This window comes from Lathamus discolor, chromosome 1 (genome assembly GCF_037157495.1).
Source record: "Lathamus discolor isolate bLatDis1 chromosome 1, bLatDis1.hap1, whole genome shotgun sequence".
Classification (NCBI taxonomy): Eukaryota; Metazoa; Chordata; class Aves; order Psittaciformes; family Psittacidae; genus Lathamus; species Lathamus discolor.
Genome location: NC_088884.1, coordinates 60,721,994 through 60,745,258, shown reverse-complemented (window position 1 = coordinate 60,745,258; position 23,265 = coordinate 60,721,994). Strand labels below are relative to the sequence as shown.

The 23,265-nt window shown below is 39.1% G+C and overlaps 1 protein-coding gene across 4 annotated transcripts in view; it reads right to left on the bottom strand.

Moving 5' to 3' along the window:
* The window catches only part of SCUBE1 (signal peptide, CUB domain and EGF like domain containing 1), a 213,101-nt gene continuing 189,836 nt past the window's right edge, over positions 1-23,265 (bottom strand). For 2 of the 4 annotated variants that reach the window (XM_065673120.1, XM_065673139.1), the window contains 11 exons: positions 22,756-22,848; positions 21,111-21,227; positions 18,687-18,845; positions 17,470-17,673; positions 15,913-16,074; positions 12,640-12,807; positions 11,585-11,746; positions 9,926-10,123; positions 8,885-9,037; positions 7,754-7,833; positions 1-6,637 (listed from right to left, as the gene is read on the bottom strand). In XM_065673120.1, coding sequence (XP_065529192.1) covers positions 6,485-6,637; positions 7,754-7,833; positions 8,885-9,037; positions 9,926-10,123; positions 11,585-11,746; positions 12,640-12,807; positions 15,913-16,074; positions 17,470-17,673; positions 18,687-18,845; positions 21,111-21,227; positions 22,756-22,848 — 1,649 coding nt within the window. In that variant the 3' untranslated portion in view covers positions 1-6,484. The remainder of the gene's footprint in view (positions 6,638-7,753; positions 7,834-8,884; positions 9,038-9,925; positions 10,124-11,584; positions 11,747-12,639; positions 12,808-15,912; positions 16,075-17,469; positions 17,674-18,686; positions 18,846-21,110; positions 21,228-22,755; positions 22,849-23,265) is intronic. The other 2 variants (XM_065673131.1, XM_065673148.1) reach the window with 1 other exon arrangement.

Sequence of the window (23,265 nt, the reverse complement as noted above, 5' to 3'; positions counted from 1 at the left end):
TATGAAAGCAATTTTAACAAAAATTTTATTACATGCTTCATTCTTAGCTTTGACATGGAAATCAAAGCTATTAATATACAGAGGCAAAAGGAAATGTATTTTCTCATAAGGTACATTTACAACAACGTTTTCTACTACAAATCTGACAGTATTGTTAAAATACTGGTAAGGCTTAGACCACTGTGTTTTATTTTCTAAGTATCAAATTTTGTACAGTTATTCACTATCTTTGCCCTAAACTACCATGGTACATTTCATATGGAAATAGCTGTTTGTACATAATTTACACTGGTAATAAAGCTTCCGAGTCCCAGCAGCATCTACAAGCATTTAGTTCAAAATGTCACTCTTGCCCAGTGAGTCACACGGAGCAAATCAGTATAGGAACCAATATTACACTCCAGGTATTCTCCCCCAAAACCTAATTACCAGAAATCCCTGCTTAACTGATGATGGATGTGATCATAGTGGATTTTATATAGGTGAAGCTACCACAGACCTCAGTGGCAGTTTTGCCTAAAAAAGGCTCTATGATCTGATCCAGTATGAGGTTTTATCACTTCCACTGCTAGCTGGAAGCACACAGATGCCCTACTTTTCTTTGTCTTTACACTATACTTGGGCATCATCCTTTGGATTCCCTTTTATTTCTGACTTTTGTGTTGTTTCTTATTGTAACAATGGAAGAAGAACTAGTACTAACTTTAAGATATTCTTTATATGTTATGAAAATGATAAGCACTTCAGAATGACACTTGATAGTTCTCTGAAAATCAGCAGGTTAAACTGCCCCATAAAACTCTTCCTATGATGCCAGTGTGACTGCAGAAATAATGAGAGCAGTAACCTGGAAGGATGAATCTGGCTGCTCACCACATCCACCCCAGTCTCCTACAGTACCTTTTTCATCGTTGTGCTCAGTATCTGCTGCTGTCAATGCCAATTAATGGCCTTTCTAAGGTATAAAACATAGAAAACAATATTTACAAAATAATTTTAATTAAAAAGTAACAAAAAAAAACCTCTAAAAAAGATATTTTCACAATCACTAAAATAAGCTTTAATTAAGCAAAGCCACTTCTTTTTCTAGATATTGAGAAATTCAGCTAAAATCGAACTGCAGTCGTTTGTGTGTCTTTAAGCTTGTTATGTCCGCTTTCTGAATACAGATGGTTTAAATTATTACATCTAAAGGTACTTCTGTACATTTTACTCTTGTATATTACATATTAATTTTATAGATTAAAAGCTTAGTGATGAAAAAGAATAAATAAATGAAAGAACAAACTGTAACTGCATATATTCAGATACTTAGATGACAGGTTTTTGACATTCGGAGTTCATCTCCCATTCTGTTTCTATTCAGATGAAAAACGTTATGGTAAAACATGAGACTTCTCTCTGAATCCAAGTCTCAAATTGAGGAATAAGTTCCTACTACCTTACAGAAATTTACTTTCTTCTGTAAATTCTTACTGAAGACAAAAGTCTCCCCCTCCCTGCCAAGTGCTTACAACAGTCTTGCATCCTAGAAAACAGTTTCATTAAAGTCTCAAAGTACTGAGAGTCTACAGAACTTCTCCGGTTAGTACCATCCCTGTCAATCAGTGGTTTTAAACTATGACAAAAATGCAGCTACTTGAACTCATGACACAGGTACAAGTAACTGTGTGTGTTGCTCATTCCCATCACTGGAAAAGGGAAAATCCAGACTCCTGAGGTGGCTGAGAATTCACCACTGGATTCACTTGCTGAAGATTTCATTCCAGCTTCTTTTTTAAGAGCGCTCAAAGGTATTTAAAGTCCAGGCATGGGAACTGTCACAGAGCAGCTGGGTTTTGCTGGCAAATACCAGTCAGCAGTTCTTATGTAAGAATTAAACCAGTGCTTTTGCTCCTGAAGCTCATAACTTGTTATCTGCAAGATTAAAACTGGACTGTTCATATGGATAAGATTAACCTGAGAAATCTGGATCAGTTGGGGGTGCTTACCGGCAGGAGGTGGGGTTTGGCTTTCCTCTTTGAATGTTTAATGCATGTAAGCACGTCCCTTATTCATGTGGCTGTATCTTTGCATTCTGCTTACAGACACAGGGCTGCAGGTGGGCAGCTGACAACTCAGAATGCAGACTCTGAAAACTCTGTGACCAAGCCTGTATGTTTTTAAGATAGTGTAAAATGATACTCACTAAACTAAACCTAGCTTACTAGGTAAGCTAGCTTTAAGTAAGCTTACTTACTTTTAAGTATACACTAGTATGAAGCTAATATATAGGAAAGATAAGTCTAAATCTTTAGCAGTTATATTGTACTGTAATTTAACTTTATCCTATGGGGGAGGCACAACGAGGAAATATGTCTCTTTTGAAAAGTTGGTCTTTAGGTAAAAATCTAATGTTTGCTGGGGGAAGGAAGGCAGGGCAAGAAAATGAGCTGAAAGAAGACTTCAACAGCTTTAAATCCAATTTTGGTGAGCAAAATCATCAGGCAGAATAAATCTTGCTATTGCAAGGTGCAGGTGGCAATGCTGATGGTTCCTGTACTCAAAGGACACACACAGGCACTTTGCCACAGCAGTCACACAGGACTTAGGGCTTGATTAGCAACTTCTGATTGCTGCAGTCTCCTGGCCCACAGCAGGTGTGCAGGCAGTGAGTTGGTGGCACAGGAGAATGTTTAGGGATGATTCACCACCACCTCACTAAAAGTAAGTGCAGTATTTAAAGCAGGAGGAGAGGCTTAAAATTCTAAGTGCTACAGGTGCAGCTTTTAAGCATACAGGCATTTGCAAACTGAAAATGAAAAGCTCATTTTATGATGTGGAATTGGGCAATCACAAATGGACACTTCTTCAGCCTTCCTGTAGTAACACATAAATGTGCTGTTGCACCTATCTGGCACACAACATGTAATTCTGTAAGAGCAGATACAGGGCTGTATTTATTGAATATTTTTAAATGCAATATTTCATGTTTAGGTTAAAAGCCAGAATTTTGTACTCTGTGATGTGTTGATTCATTTCACAAAGCTGGTTTTCTTAAAGGCACCTATATTTCTCCCTCTATGGTTTTTTGATTCCCAAATGTGTCTAGGCTTTCTCCACTGAAGAGGACATTCCTTGTTATACTGTTGTTTTATAGTAGCAACATGTTCTCTTCTGACAATGAAGGCACTCTATACCTACATTAACAAGTGAAGAGCTGAGCTCACCTTCTACTTGGTGACTACCAGTTGCTGTTAACTGTAAATCTAGTGTGAAAGTAAAAGCACTTTTAGCTTTTAGAGCTGGTGTAAAAACACTGTGGTGTTGTAGAGATCAGCTGAAGTCAGTTCAGGCAGTATTACAGACCACCTGTTGTTAATTATTTCATTAGAAATTTGCACATCCATTTCTATGCAGAGCTGCAACATTCAGACCTGACTCATTTTCTAAATACATGTGAAACCCCTGTATATTCTGAAACATTTCACTTTGATGGCCAGATTATTCTCTTTCTTTTACTGATTTCAGCAACACAAAGTCTGCACTTGCTACAGAAATCCTCTAGTGCCCTGTCCTGACTATGTACTCCATGCCCTGATATGGCTCCGGGGAATATGAGCTAACACACACTCTGAGGATGTCTGTCAGGATGAACTAATGTGTTGTAAGTAAGGGCAAGTGGTACCAGAGCTAGATCCCTCCTGTGTTCACCTCTCACAGCTCTACCGAAGCCCCATTAACAGGGGCCATGACCAGGACATGTCCCTCTTGTAGTCGCTAACACTGGGTTCCAATGTAGCTAAAGAACCTGGAAAATGTTAGTGGTTTCAGGATTCGTAATGCAATGACTTTCAGCCCCACTTCAGAGAGGAGGTTTGTTCAGCTTGGCACCAGTGTCATACCGTGGTATTATGTCCAAATATGTGGGCTGTTAAGCAAAAATTTAACAAGGATTTTACTAAACTCACTACACATCAGGTTCCGAAGTTCACTTACTAAAGTTTGAAATACTAATGATTACTGCAAACCATTCAGCAAATGAGTAAGTTATTTTTCTCCATATCTTTCCTATCTTTTCCTTCATATCTTTCAGTAGAGCGGCTGCACTCCTGACCCATTCTGATCATTCTGAACAACCTATCAGACTTTTTGTTCAGCTTAAGTATTTTTTTAGCTATGCACTTTTACATAATTGAGTACCTAAAAAGATCTGTTGCCTTTTTAATTATTTTCTACAAATAACTCCTGTTAAAGAAAAAAATACATACAACTTTCTTTTCATTCCAGACATGCACTGAGTCTAGGACTGCTGAGATGTACTCCTTCAAATGTCCACCCATAGTAACCCATGATGAATACTTAATAAAAATAGTTTCAACATCCTCATAAAAGGTCAGGTTTAACAGCCTTTAACAAAGGACTTTTATGGAGATATTACATTTTAAAATGAGGGTTAATATATGACTATATATATACTAAAGAGAAATTTGTCAAAGACCTAAGATCCATGAGTGGAAAAGATGAGTTGTTAGACCCTAAGTTGAAACTATTCAGGCACAGAAAGAAAAAACCATACTCCTCAACAGAAAAGGAAAGAAGGCAAGCAAAATTACAAGATGGCTAAGTAGGAAACCTCAACAGAATACTTAAGAAATGGAATATTCAACCACTTGTAGCCAACAGAAACCAGATTTGTAAATTTAAACAGTACTTGATCAAAGACAAATATGTAACAAGTTAATCGTAACCACCCTTAATATATGTCTGAGAGCATTCAATCGTATGTTAAACTAAAGGGTAGATAGATATGCAGAAAAACCCCTAAACCCAACAGTGAAGCAAAATGGTGTGCTAGTCTCTTTCTGAGAGTACGCTAATGTGATATTTACTCCATGTAATAAACTTGTAGGATCAAAAGGGAAAGTGATACACAAAAGGAAGGGACTTTAAAGAGGATGAAATAGTATTAAAAAAAGGCCACTCTCTCGTTGAAATTATCTCCTGTGCTAGAAAACACAGGATTTATCATCCTCTCAACCCACCAGTATGTGTCACTCCGTAAGGAAGGCCCGACCACGAGGCTAATGCTCTCTTGCAGTCCCTGTGGCTCCCCTGGTTGCAATTCTGTGACAAAAGGGAGCGCCAGGTCTCTGAAGGCTGCAGGGCCTGCTTCCATCTGCAAAACTGCGTCCTGTTCACCCCTCACCTCCACGGAGCCTGGCCCTGTGACACAGGTCTGTTCCCAGCATTTCAGAGGTGGCAGGTCCAACAGAAATTCCTCCTCAGTGAGGAGTTCCACCTCTATGCGTGGTTAACTTTGTTGGTCTGCATATGAAGGGTGCCCAAAGAAGAGACAACAGCTGACCCCTTACTGGACAGCAGTTGCATCTTAACTGATGTTATTTCTCCTGGAATAATATATGTCAAAAGAGATTGTCCCAGAGCAAACCATTATCCAGTATTACAAAACTCCAAAAGGCTTCAGTTTGTTGTAAACGGAAGTGACAAGTACTTGGAGAAGTCATTTAATCATCTAAGCAAAGTTACAAATAGATATGGGTAAATAGGGTGAGTGGGATTTAAGATTTAAGCATGAATAATATTTACAGTAACTAAAGATAACATTACCAATGTACCCACAAATAGAAGTATATATTTATATATTTATATATTGTAATTAATTAGATGCTCTATTAACAGAAAGAAAAACAAGACTACTACTGTTGTTCATTTCTCACCTATCCTATTGTAAATGCCTTCAAAGGGACCAATTGGTGTATGGAAATCCAGAGCTAAATCTGTTTCAGTGAAGTAACTGATAGTGGAAAACCTCTGAAGAAGTTTAGCAGAGGACAGATAAAAACATTAGGAGACCGCGTCAAGGAACTCAATCTCATGTAAGTCACAAAACAAAATTACACATCTGTGGTTTTTTTTTCCTTTTTTTTTTTTTTCTTTTTCCCCTTTTGATGTCTACCTGGACAGAGGTTCCACTCAGCCACAAAGGAGAGATAGCAAAATTTAGATAGTTTTCTTTTCTTCTAGAGATTCAAATATAAACTTCAAGTGCAATTCAAAATGCAAATATTATTTATACTACATACTTCTTTCTACAACAGAACTTATCTGCAGGTAGTTTAATGCAATTTGAAGAAATTCCTTCTTTGCTTGATGAAAGTTATTGTTGATGAAAAAGAAAAAAGCTAGAAAGAATACTTTCTATCTCATGTAATTTCAAATGGGAAGTGAAGATACACTAGTGCAGACACAAATTTGGATTTTCAACTAGATGTGCTCAAGGATGCACATTTTTTTTCTTTTGTAGTAAAAATCACATTCAGAACATTGGCTTTGAATGCTTATAAAACATTATAGGTATTCTTCAATATACAACTGAAAACAAAGACTGCAAAAAAGAGCCTTCAATTTAGCAAATGTTTCTACTACGGAAAGACAATATTTGACAGGAATGCAAAATAACCAACAACTGAATACCACTGGACTACTTGTATGGTCGTAGAAATCTGGAAACTTTTGATCGCAGTAGCTTTATAAATGATCTTGGAAACATCTCTTTTGACTCTTGTGCTGTGTACTTGAAATAGTTTTGTGGGTGTGCCAGTACATCAAAGAGAGCTTTAATCAGTTTCTTGTCCTGTGGGAGACAACATATATATTAGATAAAATTAGGGTCTGGATTTAGTGCCTGCACAGCTTTCAACGTTAATGAACAACAATCAGGGTTTTTTTGCAAAACTTGATTCTGGGTACAGCACTGTAGGGCAACTACTCCATGTTGCTGTGGAGTTTTATACTGATAAATCTTTCTGCTGTGCTGGATAGTTTTTTTGCAATTAGCATTCCTGGAAGGCCCTGAAAGGGCAGCAGCTAGGTTAACCACAAACTGGTTGCAAAAGTTAGGCATTAGGATTGTAGACGGCCTCTGGCTGCCCTTCCAGCCTGCTCCATGCTGTTGTCCCTTCCCTTCTCAAGCAAGAGAGAAGGCTGGCCTTCCAGTGATGCTCAGCTCCTCTCCCGTACATTGGTAAAGCCTTGGTTCAGAGCCTCAGCTGAGCCTGTGCCTGACCATATGTATCCACTGCAGCTGGGACCTCAGCAACCTCAAAGCTCTAGAGGAAGAATACTGGCAGGGCTGACCAGGGGAGCTGGCTGACACTCAGCTCCTGTCCTTCCAAGCTGGATATTTACATGGCTGAATTTTGCTACCTGAACAGCTTTTTTTTCAATTTGAATTAGTTAATTGTTAGAGGTGGCAGCCTAGCAGCCTTCCTCCACAATTCTCTCCAATGCGTTGCTTGAACCTTTGGAAAACCATTTCATGGACAGCTTACAATGGGACATTATGGTTATGTCTTGTTGAGACAGGTTGGTGATTTAGGCAAATACATTTTTTAAAGCACAGGAAATGCCAACTTAATGACTCATTTAAACACATGCCAGAAGGCAGGTCTTCAAACAATAGTTTCTTTATTCTTGGTTGACTAATTTTTCTAACATACAATCATGTTAGCGTACCTTTACTTTAGTTCCTGATCCAGCAAAGGATTTAAGCCCATGCTCAGCCCAGCTGAGCTACTGAGTTTGTGGTGCTCCAAATACAGGCATAAACTTCGGAAGGCAGAGAATTTAATTTGGGGTCACATTAAAGCTTTAAATATTGTGACCCTGTCAGGGTAATGAGAAGTATCTTGGGAAAATATTTAGTAAAGGGAGTTCTTGCTTAGCCTTGGATAAAGCAGAACTTTCTCACCTTTAGAATTTCTTGATGATTTTCTGATGCATATAATCGTCCATCTCGAACAATGTCTTCTATTAGTTGTTGGTAATCCTCTGAAAAATAAAGATCAGATGAGTGACTGTTTGTGACATCCTTTGGAAGTGTAATAGCCAGACATTAGTTAGAACTTCTCTTCAAGACAGAGTGGGAAAATTTAGTATCCAGTTAATTATTTAGTGTCTCTCAAGCTGCTGTAGTCTAATCTAAACACATTGAAATTTTGTACTGCTTTAGAACACTAATTTTGAATTATCCATATAAATACTAACTTAGCCCCAGAACACTACTCCCTTCAGATAATGTTTTACTATCTACGTTCTAGAGATGAAGAAACAGGACAAGGGATATGAAATAACTGTCAGAGGTTATATGTGAAGTCAGCAGTACAGCCAGAAACAGATCCAGATTTCTGCCCTGAGAACAGCTCTTATTTTGATTTCAGAATGACCAACTTAATCCAGGTTTTCTCACCATTCACAAAATTTCACTGGTGTTTGGAAAAGAGAAGAACTAACAGCTGCCAAAGGTACCACAGAAAAGTCTTTGTTTCATTAAAAGAGAAATCATCCCAAAGTCCAAAATACACAGTTTAATACGTAATTTATGTGACAAACCAGGGTGTTTTAAAATGTGGATTTATGAGAGTGGTTACTGAAAGGATATTTCTTTTTGTATCATTGTCTTTTTTCTTTCTCAGTTGGATTTGTGATTTTATTAATTTATAATTTTCAAAACTGGTTGTGTTACCAATAGGATTGATGAAGGGGCTTCCCAAAATGCACAGCAAATGTTATTCTCATTACGCATATGATAAATGTCAATTAAAAAGAGTCTTATTTAATTCAGTGACATAAGGATTAAGCTTAAAGCATTCTGTGTAATGTGCTGTCCATCCTTAAAGTATTAGGAAAAGTAACAAAAATAAAAGTAGGTATTATTTCAAAGTCTTTGGAAGTAGTTTTAATGTGATTCTCTGGACTAAGAATGAGTTACATCAAGTTTTTCCTCTTTCTCTCTCCCTGTAATCAGTGTATGAGATGTTCTACAAGACGATTTTCTGTAATTCAGATATAACACAATGGTGGAAAACAATGCCCTTCTCACCATCGTAAGTCACGTAGGGGACCTGAAATCCTTTGCCACTGTTTCCTTCATTTGACTTGAACTGAATCCAGAGTTTCCTTGATCTTGAGGTAAATGCAATAGGTCTCTCATAAGTCTGACATGTTTCATATGTGGTAATTGAAGTAGGAGAAGCTAGAAAGAAGGTTAAATAAATAAATGTTCTTTATAAAATAACTTTTTTGCAACCTTCTTGAGAAGTGACAAATGTCAAATTGACACTATGCTTCTCAGCTGACACTGAGAGCAGAAGTTTCTTGTGATAGAAGGGACAGAAGAATCTTGGAGATTCAGCAACAGATCAGCAGCAGCTGGATGCCTGAACATGACTGAAGAAGGAGTGCATCTCATTGGTGCCTTATATTCAGAAGTTGTTGAATTAACTTCCTAAAGACACAACACATAGAATCATAGAATCATAGAATAGTTAGGGTTGGAAAGGGCCTTAAGATCATCTAGTTCCAACCCCCCTGCCATGGGCAGGGACACCTCACACTAAACCATGTCACCCAAGGCTCTGTCCAGCCTGGCCTTGACCACCGCCAGAGATGGAGCATTCACAACTTCCCCACTCCTCATAAAATTGGGAAAACTTTGGATTTCCTGTGGGTGTCAGGTGTACCAACCTGTGTCACTGCCCAGATTCAGCAGTAACTGCAGTGTACACATACTTGCAAAGGCTATGTTAGAGTACAGCTTGTACAGATGACTGGAGATAGCTCTCCCAATATAACTTAGCATAGCTTTGTTGACTTCAGTAATGGCAGTGATTTATCCCATGTCATAACTGGCCCAGACAGAAGCCCATTAACTGCTCTGTGATTCAGCCAAGACACTTGAATAATTAATATAAGTCTGTTAATTGTTATTGGTATACTGTTCTGTTTTAACTTGCTGTGCCAAGTTCATTCAACAATCCTTTTAAAAACACTGGATAAATGAAGAGAGTTCTCCCTTCAGTATGAACTTTCCACTCAGCCAGTTCACAGTTAATATTTCTATGACCCATGTCTGGCAACTTACCACTTTTTCTCATTACTAAAACGTCACCACATTCATCTTCAATTGGGAGAAATATCTCAGGTACTACGATGAGTATTCTCCTCTTTGGGGGTGGGTTTATATTCCAAATGCATTCAACATTAGCTGGGTAGTCTCCAGGATAGTTGGGCGATTCAATGTAGCCAGTATAATCACCAAGTTCTCCTCCACAGTGCTGGTCTGTGGAGAAACATGAATTAGCATTTGTGTTAGCCCATTAGCTAATTTGGGGTGTTCTTCTAGATCTGTCAAGAGCTAGTCTAAACGATTCCTTGTGGCTTTAGAAATGCATACATTCTCCAACTGCCTCTTTGTTTAGCATGGAAAGCCTTTAAAGGAATACGTGATCTGCAGGGCTGTTCCAACTGATTTGCAAAACCTTAATCTCCAGTGTATAGGCTGATTCAACACGTCATCCAGGCTGCTTTAACACTTGATTAAGAAATGAACACAGGTAAGTGAACATGATACCACTGTGGAGTTGCTCACAGAGTGGTTGCCACTGAGACCATCCTGAAATGCAGAAGGTATTCTGGTTTAACTTCACTTGTTTTTTAAGCTGATATAGCTGAATGAGTGTGATGATCTTAATAGCCAACCTGATCTTAATTAAAGATTTGCCTGGCTTTATTTTAGATTAAACAAGTTAATAAAGAATCTCCACTGCTGGGTCAGTTTCACTTTCTGAGTTTTCAAATCTCCTATTGAATTTGCCACAGAAACCTGATTTGGTAAGTTACTTAACCTTGATCTCTCCAGGCCTAGTTATAAAACTAGATACATGTTCAAATATTTTGCTTAATCCAAACCTCAGAGATGATACAAGATCAGAAACTGACTTGCAAACAGGGAATATCTAAGACAGCAAAGTGACAAGGGTGGTTATATTTTATAGGAAAATCATCAAACTCTTCAAATCCCTTACAAATATCTAATATATTCAAATTACATTAGAAATGATGAAGGGCTTCAAAGACATGTGGGACATAATCAGAATAAAAACTTATGACAGACTTGCACATGAATAGTTTGTTTAAATGATGCTACCTAATTATTATAGACACCTTCTCTTAAATTAGCATGGTAGAGATGAAAAAAATTGCTTGCCTAAAAGAATCATTCACAAAGATCAAACAAAATTGCACTGGAATCTTTGGGGATGTTTAAAATGGTAATTGAAGATAGGAGGCTGAGTACTGCAGAAATGCCTGCGAGAGGATTTCACTGTCATAAGCGATTAGCTGGCAGTTGCAGTATGCATGACCATCTCTCCCCGTATTTTATAATTATTATAAAATGGCAGTTGCTTGATAGAAGATACTGTGCTCTGCAGAGACATGGAGGAATATGCATCACTGCAAGATCACTTACAAGATCTGGGAACCCAAAAGTTCTCTACCTTTAACTTGTTGCTGGCACTGTGCCAAATTACATTAAAGCTCAATCAGTCATATGCATCAGGTGGTACTTTTCCAGGCTTTCTTCTCATTGTTTTCCCAATTTTTACTATTCCTTCTGACAGTAGGTGAATGCTAACTAGGAATTAGAGAATTGAAGTCCAGCCTGACAGCTGGAACCTTCAAGCTGCAGTTCAGATCTGAAGATATGCTTCATCTCACAACTTATATAAAAGTAACTTACTTTTGCAATGCGTAACATTAGTGGAACCATCAAAATCTGTACTTGTGTTCCCAGGGCAGGTGATGCAGTAGTTTTGACCAAACTCAGGCTGGTATGTTCCCATAGGGCATCGGATACATCTGTGTGTTGTGGAGTTGTAGTAGTGCCCAGGAGAACAATGAACTGTAAGGTATGAGATGCATTATTTTCAGAAAGTAGCGATCTTCAATGCACAGAAAACTTTCTTCTACCCTGGATATACCTCACAGTCCCAGATCTGCAATATACTTATTAGGCCAGAAAAGGCAAAAGAAGACAACAGCTCCCTGTGTTTCGCATTACAAAGGACCTTCTAACTAGAATTATGTTCCAAAGACTAGAGCTAAACCCTTAGAAACTAGTAACACATGCTACATTTGTCTCTCACTGTATTTAATACAGTGGTTTCCAGTAAGTTTGTAATAAATGGAAGCTGATACGTACCTGCCTAAGCAATAAAAATGCCTTTCACACTAGCAGGAGAGATGTTTCTATCAGTGTCTGTTTGCCAGAGCCACCATGTCATTCCAGTAACTACACCAACATGCATTTGAGCAGATTCCTTCTTCAGCCTTTGCATTGGAAGTTGACATTATGGAACACACAACGTGTTGCGCGCTTACAGTTTCTAGCCCATTAATAATCAGTCCTTAACTTCATGTAACTTCTGTAGTGTTTAGTTTTTCTCATTTGATAAATAAAAATACACAGGATGTGAAAGCTAAAGCATTATCTAATGCAAGTTTGTCTTATTTCTTGCCATGCAGTGGGGCTGATTCACTCACCAGTTGCCATGCTGACCCTGTACCTGCCCATGATAATTCCAAAGAAAGCCATAAAGCCAGTTCAGTCTGTGCAACCTCAGGAAATCATTCATAGTTGACAGATTTCCCAACCATTTATTTTACTTACACACTGTGTTTTCACATGCAGTGACTATGTTTGGTTTGGGACCTTTCAAAGCCCCTTGGTATTGAAGATTACAAACAAAAGGGCAAGCAGCAGGAATATGAATTGTGGAAAGATTTCAAATTCACCTTTGGTTTCACAGTCTTGAAAGGAAACAGCACCTTCATACTTGGTCACAAGCCCACCGCCACACGGAAAGCAGAGGGTCCTTCCTGGTTCAGGCTGGTATGTACCAAGAGGACAGACTCTACAAGGTTTAAAACCATCTGAGGAATAGTGCCCAGGAGAACACTGCCCTAGAAATTGAAAATGATCATCTGTATCAGTGAGCCAACTTTTCTGGACAAAGCATAAAACCCACCAGTAGTTAGCAAAGCTTCCTTTAACTTAAACACATGAGAGCAAGACACCTGCAGATCAGATTCTAATCTTACCTGCTGGTTTTGTATTCTTCCTGTAGCTGCTTCGTAAAACCAGCACCAGTAAATACCACTGGTAGCTCTTTGCTACCTATGTTTCTGTTTGCCTTTTTTTTGGCTTTTTAGCAAGGGCTTTATAAAGACATTAGAACTTTGTGCTTTCACCAAGTCTCTCATCTGAGAATTTCAAAGCACTTTGTAGGAAAAAATTAAATTTTGCACCATATCTATGAAGCAAGTAATTGTTGGTTTTTTTTTTTTTTTTTTTTTTAATCTCCATTTTATAGCTATAGAAGCAGTAGATCATGGGATTTACCAGACTGGATGGGACCAGTCCAGCAGTCTGCCTATGAGAACAGCTGACATCAGCAGCTTTCCAGGTAGCTGTGAAAACCAGTGCTTGTCAGAAGCTCTGGGCTGTGTAAAGCAAAACACTTTATGAATGAGTCTACTGACAGATACGACCTGGTTTCCAAATTTGCTCTCCAAGCAGTTTCTGATAGTCATTTGTTTGGTTTGGTTCTTGCTAGCTTAAGTACTTTACTCCTTAACAGCCTACCTGAGAATCAGGATGTCAAGTTTTTTAAGATTATGGCATTAATGCCTATCTGGGAGTCCAGCACTTTGAGATGTTTGGTGTTCCCCAAGGTTGCCTAATCCCAAATCTGTAATTTAGCTTCCCTGAGAACTGAACAGCAGGTGGAAACAACTGGCTTGAAAACCTGAAAGTTCTGAGAGCTGTAGTTGGGGTTGGGTTCTCTTAAGAACCCTGATACTTGCTGGGAGATAAATGCTGGGGCATCTAGTAACTGGGGTAACTTGCCACTTTAGATGAACTAGAACTCTTGAACAAAAGCAAAGTTCAAGTTCTGTTCCCACAAAAAGGTCAAACTGCTATGGACGCCTCTGGGATTTAGCTGCACTTCCATCCCAGCTGGCTGGAATATGACTGTACAAGCTGGCTGTTGTGACACAGACCTCTGAGAAATACTGTGATACTGATTTGAAGACAGTTCTGCTATTGTTTTTGTAGCAAGACTGATCCACCTGGTTTGGTCCAGTTTGTCACTGGGCTTTTAACATGAAGGCAGCTAATGAAGTGTGGATTTGGATCTCGATTTTAGTGTGAACATAAAGCATCTATGAGGTGTGGCTTACAGACATCCTTTTAAAGAAGAGGTACAGTTGGGTTTTAGAACTGCTAAATACCTGATGCTTTCAACATGAATATGTCTCAGTCTTTACCTGTACATCAGAGTGAGCTAACTTGCTCCCTTCTTGCTTTCTGTATTGAAATTGCCAAAAAAATAGATCTGAGGGGATTTCTCTGAGAAATGCCCCAAATGGCTAGGTTTCATATTGTGTCTGGCCTTGGACCTACGTGGATGGCATGTATATTAACTACCACAGCATGTTATTCGCTTGCAGCTCCAACACACAGTTCTACACAACAGGCACTTAAAAACTTTTTCCATACTTCTTGTATGTGCCTCACCTGTAGGGGTGAGGATTTCAGTCATACCTTATTTGTTACCACACAGGCATTACTGCTCCAGAAGATATGATGCAAAAACACTATTGCTTACATGTGGTGAGTACATTTCTAACAATATCTGTGTTCACCAAAATACACTGTTTCATCACGTATGCTGACGCATTTTATGGAGACATACTAATTTTGATAAAATCTTTTTGACAGGGAGGTTTATGAAGTCCAAAGCATATTGGACTTCTTCCCTTGCCACTTTCAGAGAAAGAGAAAAGCAGAGAGTTGAGCAGAAAACCAGACTGTTGTGATCTGACAGCAAACATTTTGAGACAGATCCACTCTGCAAAAATAATCAGATGGGTTTCTTTTTGTTGTTGTGCAGAACAGTAATTCAAATGCAAGCCTTGAAACAAACCAGTCTTTTTCCTGCAGTTGACATGCCACTTTGGTCAGTATACTATAGTCAACTTTTAGAAACTCAGATTTGATTTTGGTAACCTATTCTTGTTGGATTTTGGATAAATACAAATCAACATAACAAAGATGCACTGGCATTTCAACAACTTTCCTGTAATAGTTCCTTCATACAGCAAATCAGCTAAAGCTACCGTATGTTTGGAGTGGAGACTATTTTTTATGCAGTGGATGGGGAAAAAGTGGCAGTTTCTCAAGTGACATTCATTGTATGTTCACTGTAGATATCCTTGAAGAAAGCATTAATGTAAACTACATGGATGAATTTTAAAGTTAGATCTTGCATGGCAGATAGGACAGATTTCTTTCAAAGTCAAATTATCTGCTATAAATTACATTTTGCTCATTTGTAATGAAATAAAATAATTAACAGTTGTGTCTTAAAACCTTATCTTGATCAAGTTATAACAGAAGCACAGCTCACTTCTGAAACCAGGTATTATCATCATTATAATCTCATTTATGCATCATGAAATAGAGTCAGAGATACTACATCACTTGCCAAAAGCTACAGTGAATTCAAGCAGCACTGAAACTTGCAGTCATTAGCTCTGAGTCCAGGTTATAGATCCCTGCAGCATAAATATCTCAAAATTATGATTGCTGCTGATTAGACCAGGTAAATTGCATCTCATGCAAAACATTAAATCAACAGGTTCATTAGACTCACCAATACCAGTCCAAAGTAATCCATCCCTTTGGCTCACAGTATATACCTGACGAGTCCTTACAAGTCGAGGTATGGCCAGATTCCATACCTGACTTGAAGCAAAGTGCTTTGCTTGGCTTGCTCATTTCCATACCATAATTCACATTGCTGTAGCAGGTCCCATCTTCTTGTCAGCAATGTCAGTGGATTGAACAAGCCAAAACATTTGGCGTGTCGCTTGTAAGTGCACAGAGATTTCTTCTGTTACCTTTACAAGACAGAAGTGTGGAAGGCTCTCCCCTCTTTTAGCCTCCATGCCTCACATGGTGTGTGGCAACACCTAACCCTTTTATAATCAGATGAAACTTGCCTCCACATTCTGACACATTCCGGGCGCCCGCTATGCCCTGTCCATCATTACTTGGGCAGGGCTCACAGGTAAGTTGACCTTCTGTGTCTTGGTATGTTCCTGGTGAGCAAGGAACGCACTGATTATGTTCTCCGCTATAAAAGGTGCCCGTGCTGCAGGTAACTGAGAAAAGAAAAGGGGAATCTACATAAGGACTTCCATTTTGATCACATTATTTGCCTTTATATCAAACATTTAGAGAAGATGGATCTCTTTGGCCTCAGTATTACAGTGGCATATGTTGTGCATATGTTAGTCCAGGATCCTCACTTAATGTAAACAGGCCCATCTCCACTGTGATCTAGGTCAGTTTACATCAGGGCTTGGTCCTTCTATTGTTTAAGCTATTAAATGGCATTGTACTGCATTGAAGTGTTCATCAGAAATATGTTGTTAATAAAGCTGATGCGGTCTAAAAACCTTGCAGTTTAATTAAAAGAGCGGTGCATAACACATGGGAAGTGATGTGAATTTACATGTTGTTTTTATGGCAGATGACTACAAGAAGTCTGTCTCCTGAGGTCCAGTCTAGAGATTTCTCTGATGGCAATGTATCCCATGTAATATTTTATGTCTCTTGACACTCAAATACCCCATCTGGAAAGTGTTTTAAATACAGATATGAATACACATGCTTTTCTTGCTGAAACAGGGCACATAACTCGATTAAACATTTTTCTCTGCTGGATACAGGTAGTTAAAATGTACAGGTATCTAGACACTAATAGCAACTCTTTCAATAGCTTCTGAATCACTGTTCCTCTGTAATGAAAACAGCCTCTGAACCAACTCATTAAAGGCACCTATCAGATCTGCACTCAACTGTTTCTGTGTGCTTGTAAATAACTTGGAGTTTAAAAGCAGCTGGGAAAATAGATACGCTGATTTTGAAAAGATGATTCTGAGTGATAAGGTAGCTAGCCATACTGAGAGCGCCATTAATAGGTTTGCACTAGCACCTTGCCCCTGGTTGCCTTTGCACTAGCACCTTTACCTCTAGTAAAGCACTAGAGCCTGATAATCTGGGAAAAACGTAAAGAAATTAGGTATTTTACATAAAGTTAAAACAGATTCTTTTTTTTTAATTGGACCTCTTGAGTGTTAAATACAAATATATCCATGGGTCACAGATTACTTGGTGGTGAGGAGTGTGAGAGAGGTGACCATGGCATCTGGGTAAAGACCATATTATTGTTCTATAGAATTGTAATTATGTTTTCATAAGATGCTGGGAACAACTGGGAACTAATTGCCAACATTGCCTTGTGGTAAGCCTTGATACATACCAGCTGACAGCATGGGAATGTAGCCACAGACATGTTTCTTTTCTTTTCCTACAATCATTTCATGAACTCCCTTCAAAGTCTTATTAACTGCCAGTGGTTCATGCCTGTATGTTGAGTGATACTGATCTAAATCATCTGTTATCTCACAGATTTCCTGCCTGGCTCACTAGGAACAAGCTCATTTTGGATTGCTTATTTTGGGGGAAATGCTGAATAGGTTATTGGGACTTACCACATTTTCCATCCTGCAGCACTTGCCCTGTACTGCAAGCTTCATGCCCTTCAGTAGCTTTAGCTGGCTTCTGAGCCACTTCATATTCTGTCCCAGAAAACTGAATGTAAAATTGCTGTTTATTAATAGATTTCCTCAATGTTTTGATTGCAGTTTGCAGCTTCTGCTCCATCCTTTTCCGAACACAGTCAATGTTACAGGTGTCTAGATGGGAAATGATAACAAAACTAGAAGCAATTGAGATTCATGTTTAAAATAAGGTGCTTAACAAAAAGCTGAGCCTGCATCACACTATGACACCTCTATTTGTTTCACTGTCTTCTCCGTATCAATTGTAGAAGCAGCTGACTGTATTCAAAATCAGGCCTTTTAAAGGGACAAGACAGTAGCTGAGGTCCATCACACTGAGTTTCATGGCCTTATAAGTGCACACTGAGTGCTGGCATCTTATCGTTAGCATTAAAAAATCTGGGTACACTGAGTGCATGCACAGGAAAAGGGCTGCAGCAAGCATCCATCTCTCTGTGTTGTACTTCCAGATAATGCGTTCAGTTTGCCCACTACTGTTTCTGAATTTGCTCAGGAATCTTTCACATTTCTCTAACAAAGAAAGATACTTTCTGGCATGATTACTCTTTGAATCACTTGGCTAGTGAGGTACCCCTCAGGGTTAACAAACCTGCCTTTGAGGACTGATGTGTTTATAGAATTCAGCCCACATTTTCTTTGGCTGGAGTTTATAGCATAATATTACAGCCCATGAATAACTTGAAGCTATTTCTTTTTCTTTCTGCAGTTTGTTATAAAAACACGAGTTTTCCAAATGTGTGATAAAAATGTTTGATTCTCAGACTGAAGTTTCAGCAACATACATTTTGAAGCCTATTTTTATCGTTGTTGCAGAACTTCTACCTAGTCCTTACATTCTCTGTGCAGCAATTAGCACTTCTGTTTAAGGAAATCAGACTAAATTAAAGTACATGACTTAAGGCTTTGAAGGAATTTTGCTGCAGGTTCAATCTTTGTTCCTTCATCTTAATTTCATACCTGATTCCTTTCAATTAAATCTGTGAAAATTTGAGTTTGGAAAGGCTGCTGAATGAGGCTTATGCTAAAAAGTTTGCATGGTAGATTGATGAAATAGCATCAAAGAGATTCTAACGACACACAAAGGAACTGAATTCTGATTTCTCTCCACAGACAGATCTTTCACAAACCTGAAACTTCTTCCGACTTCATCTCCACTTCAAACTCTGCGGTGATGTGGGATACCTCTTTTGATGGGGACTTACGGCCTCGACGTTTTTTCTTGGAGGAATCACACTTGAGATTCACAAAGGTCACCTGGCAGTTGTCTGTACAAGGGAATTGACCTCCTTTGCATAAGAGAAGCAACACAGAAAAGAAATCAAGTAGCAAAGTAGTAAGTGACAGGCTAATAAGTGATATCTCAGCTGGGTTATCATGAGTGCAGTGACAAGCTTCACAGCATTTCATGCACATTGTGAGACACCTCCTTCTCTGTGCAATTTTGGGTTTGCTAGTGAATGCAGGGCATGAAAACACAGTGTGGTGGTGCTCAGCTGCACAGTGGTACCTCTAATGCCTACAACTGCCTGTCCCTTTTCTGCATAAGAGTTAGAAAGTTCTTTACAGAAATTCTCTAAGATCAACAGTACTATGTATTTGATGGTTAAACAAAGCAAGACAGTCAATTTTCATAAATTAATGAGAGTGGCAGGCCTAGGCCTCTAGAAAATACCAGCTGGTATTCCATCTCTTTCATCAATCGCCAGATAGCGAATGTTTTAAATCATTTGATTGGGAGGTTATGAAACTATATTGGAAGGCTTTATCTGAGGGGAAGTTATAGAATCATTTTGGTTGGAAAAGACCCTCAAGATCATTTAGTCCAACCATTAACCTAATACTGCCAAGTCCATCACTAAACCATGTCCCTAAGTGCCACATCTATACATCTTTTAAATACCCTCAGGGGTGGGGACTCCACCACTTTCCTGGGCAGCCTGTTGCAGTGCTTGAGAACCCTTTTGATGAAGGCTTTTTTCTTAATATCCAATCTAAACCTCCCCTGGCACAACTTGCGGCTGTTTCATCTTATCAGAAACCAGAGGAACTGAACGCTGTCGCCAATTATGTGGAAAACGCCACAGTCCGCTGGGGCATAATCACATGAGCATTCTTTCCCTATATAAAGAAATCTTAGTGAAAAACATCCTTTTTCTGATAGGCAATGGACCTTCCAGGTCAGGAAGAAATTTCTAGCAGGCAGGCCACGCGGAGGATTTCATTTCAAGCGTGTGGTTGTATTATGTAATCTTTCTGTTAGACTCAAAAGTTTAGATGACATAATAAAAACAAAGCAAAGCAAAGGACAAGCAAATGAATCCACAAAATACGTTCCCATGGTGACTGCATGACTTTAAAAATGAGTCTGAAAATCAAATCTTATTAAAAGAAGACAATCCCTAAAGACAAGGTAAGCATCTTGACAACTAAGACTTGTTTTAAGTGGGTACTTGGAAAATTAGAGTCATAGATGTCTAGATTTCAGGGTGAAGATAAAATACAAGTCTAAATTTAAAACATAAAATCTTCAAACCATTAGCATTTTTTAGGATAGCTATTTTTTACTCTCCTCTATTCAGGGCTCATATATGACTCCCTACTCTCTAGCAAAAGTGGTGGTAAGGCAGAGTCACAACAGAGAATGTATCACCAGTAGAAGTTTGCTGTATGCTGTTACGTTGCAATATGAGCTGTTGCAATTACACCAACACTGTGTATTAAAATCTGGAAAATTCTGAGTTAATATTAAATTTAAGTGAACTCCAAATACTTTTAAGCTGTGGAAAAGCACAGCAGTAACACCCAAACACTCTTTAACTGTCCCTGTCATAGTATCAAGGGGATAGAGGACAAGAAATAAATGTCATGAAGATCGTTCAATACACATAACTTTTCAAGTATCTTTTTTATCCGACTGCAAAAATGATGTTAGAAAACAATAAAACCACATGCTCACTCATACTGAATTTCAAGAACATTTGATTACTTTGATTCATCCTCACATAAACTTTTTTTAATTTCAGAGTTTTGGTAATTATGTCTGAATCTCTTAAAATTTTTTCCTAACATTATAACTACTCACTCCAACATAAGAAAAGATCTAAGGCTGCATAGCACCAATACTACAGATACTAATCCAGAATAAAGCAAGTAACATCTTTTGTTTTCTTTCATAAACCACACTTGGGAAAACTGAACCAAAGCAAACAGGCATTGTTTCACACAACTTCACATAGGTCACAGCTTTTTGCCTCAGGATATTTCTTCTATTACCAGTGCTAGAAAAAGGCTCAGCTGAATTCCAAACTCATGTACTAGTGAACAAAGATTTTTCAAAGCACCTGATGACATTTCAATACTGTCAGATCCAAACCCAAGGCAACGTTCAGCTAGTATGTGAACCTTGACCTGAACTTAAATTCAGATCCAAATATGACAAACATTGTTATGTTTTTTTTTCCTGTCTGCAGTATGAAAACAAAATAGGCAAACAAGCAAGCAAGCAAACGGAAAATTAGAGTGCTGCTTACATGTTAGAAGAAACCACATACCTAAACCAGCTTGCTTCCCAGAATCTTTCGTTTTTTCTTTGCTGCGAGGCCGTAAATGGCATTTTGCATCCTTAATTTTAAAACGAGCTTTCTGCTTGATTGGAGGGGCTAATGAATCTGTTGACGTAAAATAAAAAAGCTATCATTTGGGATGCAGATGAAATGAAATCTGGAACTCATTTTTAAAAACAGACTCAGAAGTCTTCTAGTGACAAAGAAAAGACACAGCCCAAGAGTTACACACTTTGTACAAGAACATCTGTCTCCATAAGTTCATTTTTTTTCGCATAAGCACTTATTCTTGAGGCCATGAAGATCAATGAGCTTGCTGGTGTCACACATGCACTGCACATAGGCTTCCCCTCCAGCAGGCCTGCACATCTCTGTGAAATTTGTGCGAATTTGTCTGCTACTATGAAAAAGAATAATTCCTGCCTTTTTTTTTCCTGAATCTGTCTGTGACTTCCCATGTTACTTGGCTATAGTTCTGCTGTTGTTAATGCCAACCAGGAATAAGATTAATTTAGTGGAGCTACACTGTTGGCAGTTGAAAACCATCCAAAGGAAACATCTTTATTTGACTGCGGTCTATGGCTTGCAAGCTTTATTCTTCAGCTTTAAATCCAAGCCAGTTATGTCTTGTGACTTTAAAGGCTGTTATATAGCCATGCACCACTTAGGAAGTGTGGCTGCTGGCTGACTCCCTTGCAGAGTCCATGGTGGAAAAGGCTGGACCTGGCCCATCACCTGCCAGCTGCTGTGGGCTGCACATGGGACCTGGAGCAGGTGGAGGGGTGGCTGCAGGTAAGTGCTGCAGTGTGGGTCCCTCTTTTCTTGGGAGGGCTTTGCCACAGGCAGACACATCTGCTGCCCTGTTACTGCACTCCTCTGCATCGCACCTCCTCACGCATTTCAAATATATAAGAAATACATGGTTAGAGATCTGGCAAACTGGAGAGAAGTACAGCAGATAATGATACATAAAGTGAGATGACACTTCCCACTGCTGGGTGCTGTTCAAGGTGCTTCTAATTTTGCCAGACCTCAACCATTTTGAGCTGAACTTTATTTTATGCTGAGTATCAGCTTTAAGACACATTTTGAAATGTCTCTGCAAACATAATCCAGTCATTTCTGAGAACAAGATAAAGGAAACAGTATGTGCTCATAAAGTCTCATAACCTTTTTATTGGGAATCCCCAGTAGGAGGATCTATGGTCCTAAGGAAGGGCTTTGCAGGCAAGGCTTAGACCCCACAGTAGCCTTCTGCTCTTGTGCTGATGGGCCCCTCTGGCTCACTTCCAAGTCGGGGAAGAAATGCCATTTTGATATGCTTGCTATTGCCTTGCTGAACTATGGAAAGTAAATTATTCTAAATATCTGTCACTACTGAATACATCTCAAACATCCACCACTGCTATACTGACCTACCAACACATGCCACACCGGAAGGCAACTGTGTACTCTCCGCCCCTCAAGGAGAGGATGCAGAAAAGCAAGTGTGCATGTGACGGAACACAGGATACCTTAATTCTCGTCTTGTGTAACTTGAGTGCTGTAGGACTTGCAACTCCCAAATGGTCTGGAGGACCTCCATGGCCTACCTCCCAGACACCGAGGCCCAGGCGAGCAGGAGAGCACCTACCTGCGCAGCTGGGCAGGGTTGCATTGCGTTTCGGCTGAGCTTTGCCTTGCTGGACAGGAACACCACAGCTTAGCGTGTAGCTGTTCTCCGAATCTGCAGGGCAGAACACAGTGTCAGCACGTGTGGCAACAGCCTCTCAAAGCATTTGCTCTCTCGTCACCCCCCAGCATTAATCTTCAACAAACTGATTAATACTGCTAAAGAAGGAGGCGTTTTAAGTGCTGAACTTGGATTTTAAATGGCTGAAATAGCTTGCCAGAGGCTATGCGTCACTGTTGACTGCAAGTTCTGTTTCTTCCTGCACTGAAATGTTATATTTTATAAACAATTTGGCAGGCGGTTAGCTGCAAATAATTCCATGCTGCCCAAGTAGAAAATAGTTTCTGTTTGTCCGTGGCACAGTCCTTGCGCTTTGATCATCTCTTTAATTTAAAAAATAAACCATGTACTTTCATAATAATTCTAGCTCCCGACTCTGACAGAACTTATTGGCAGAAACAAGAACTAATG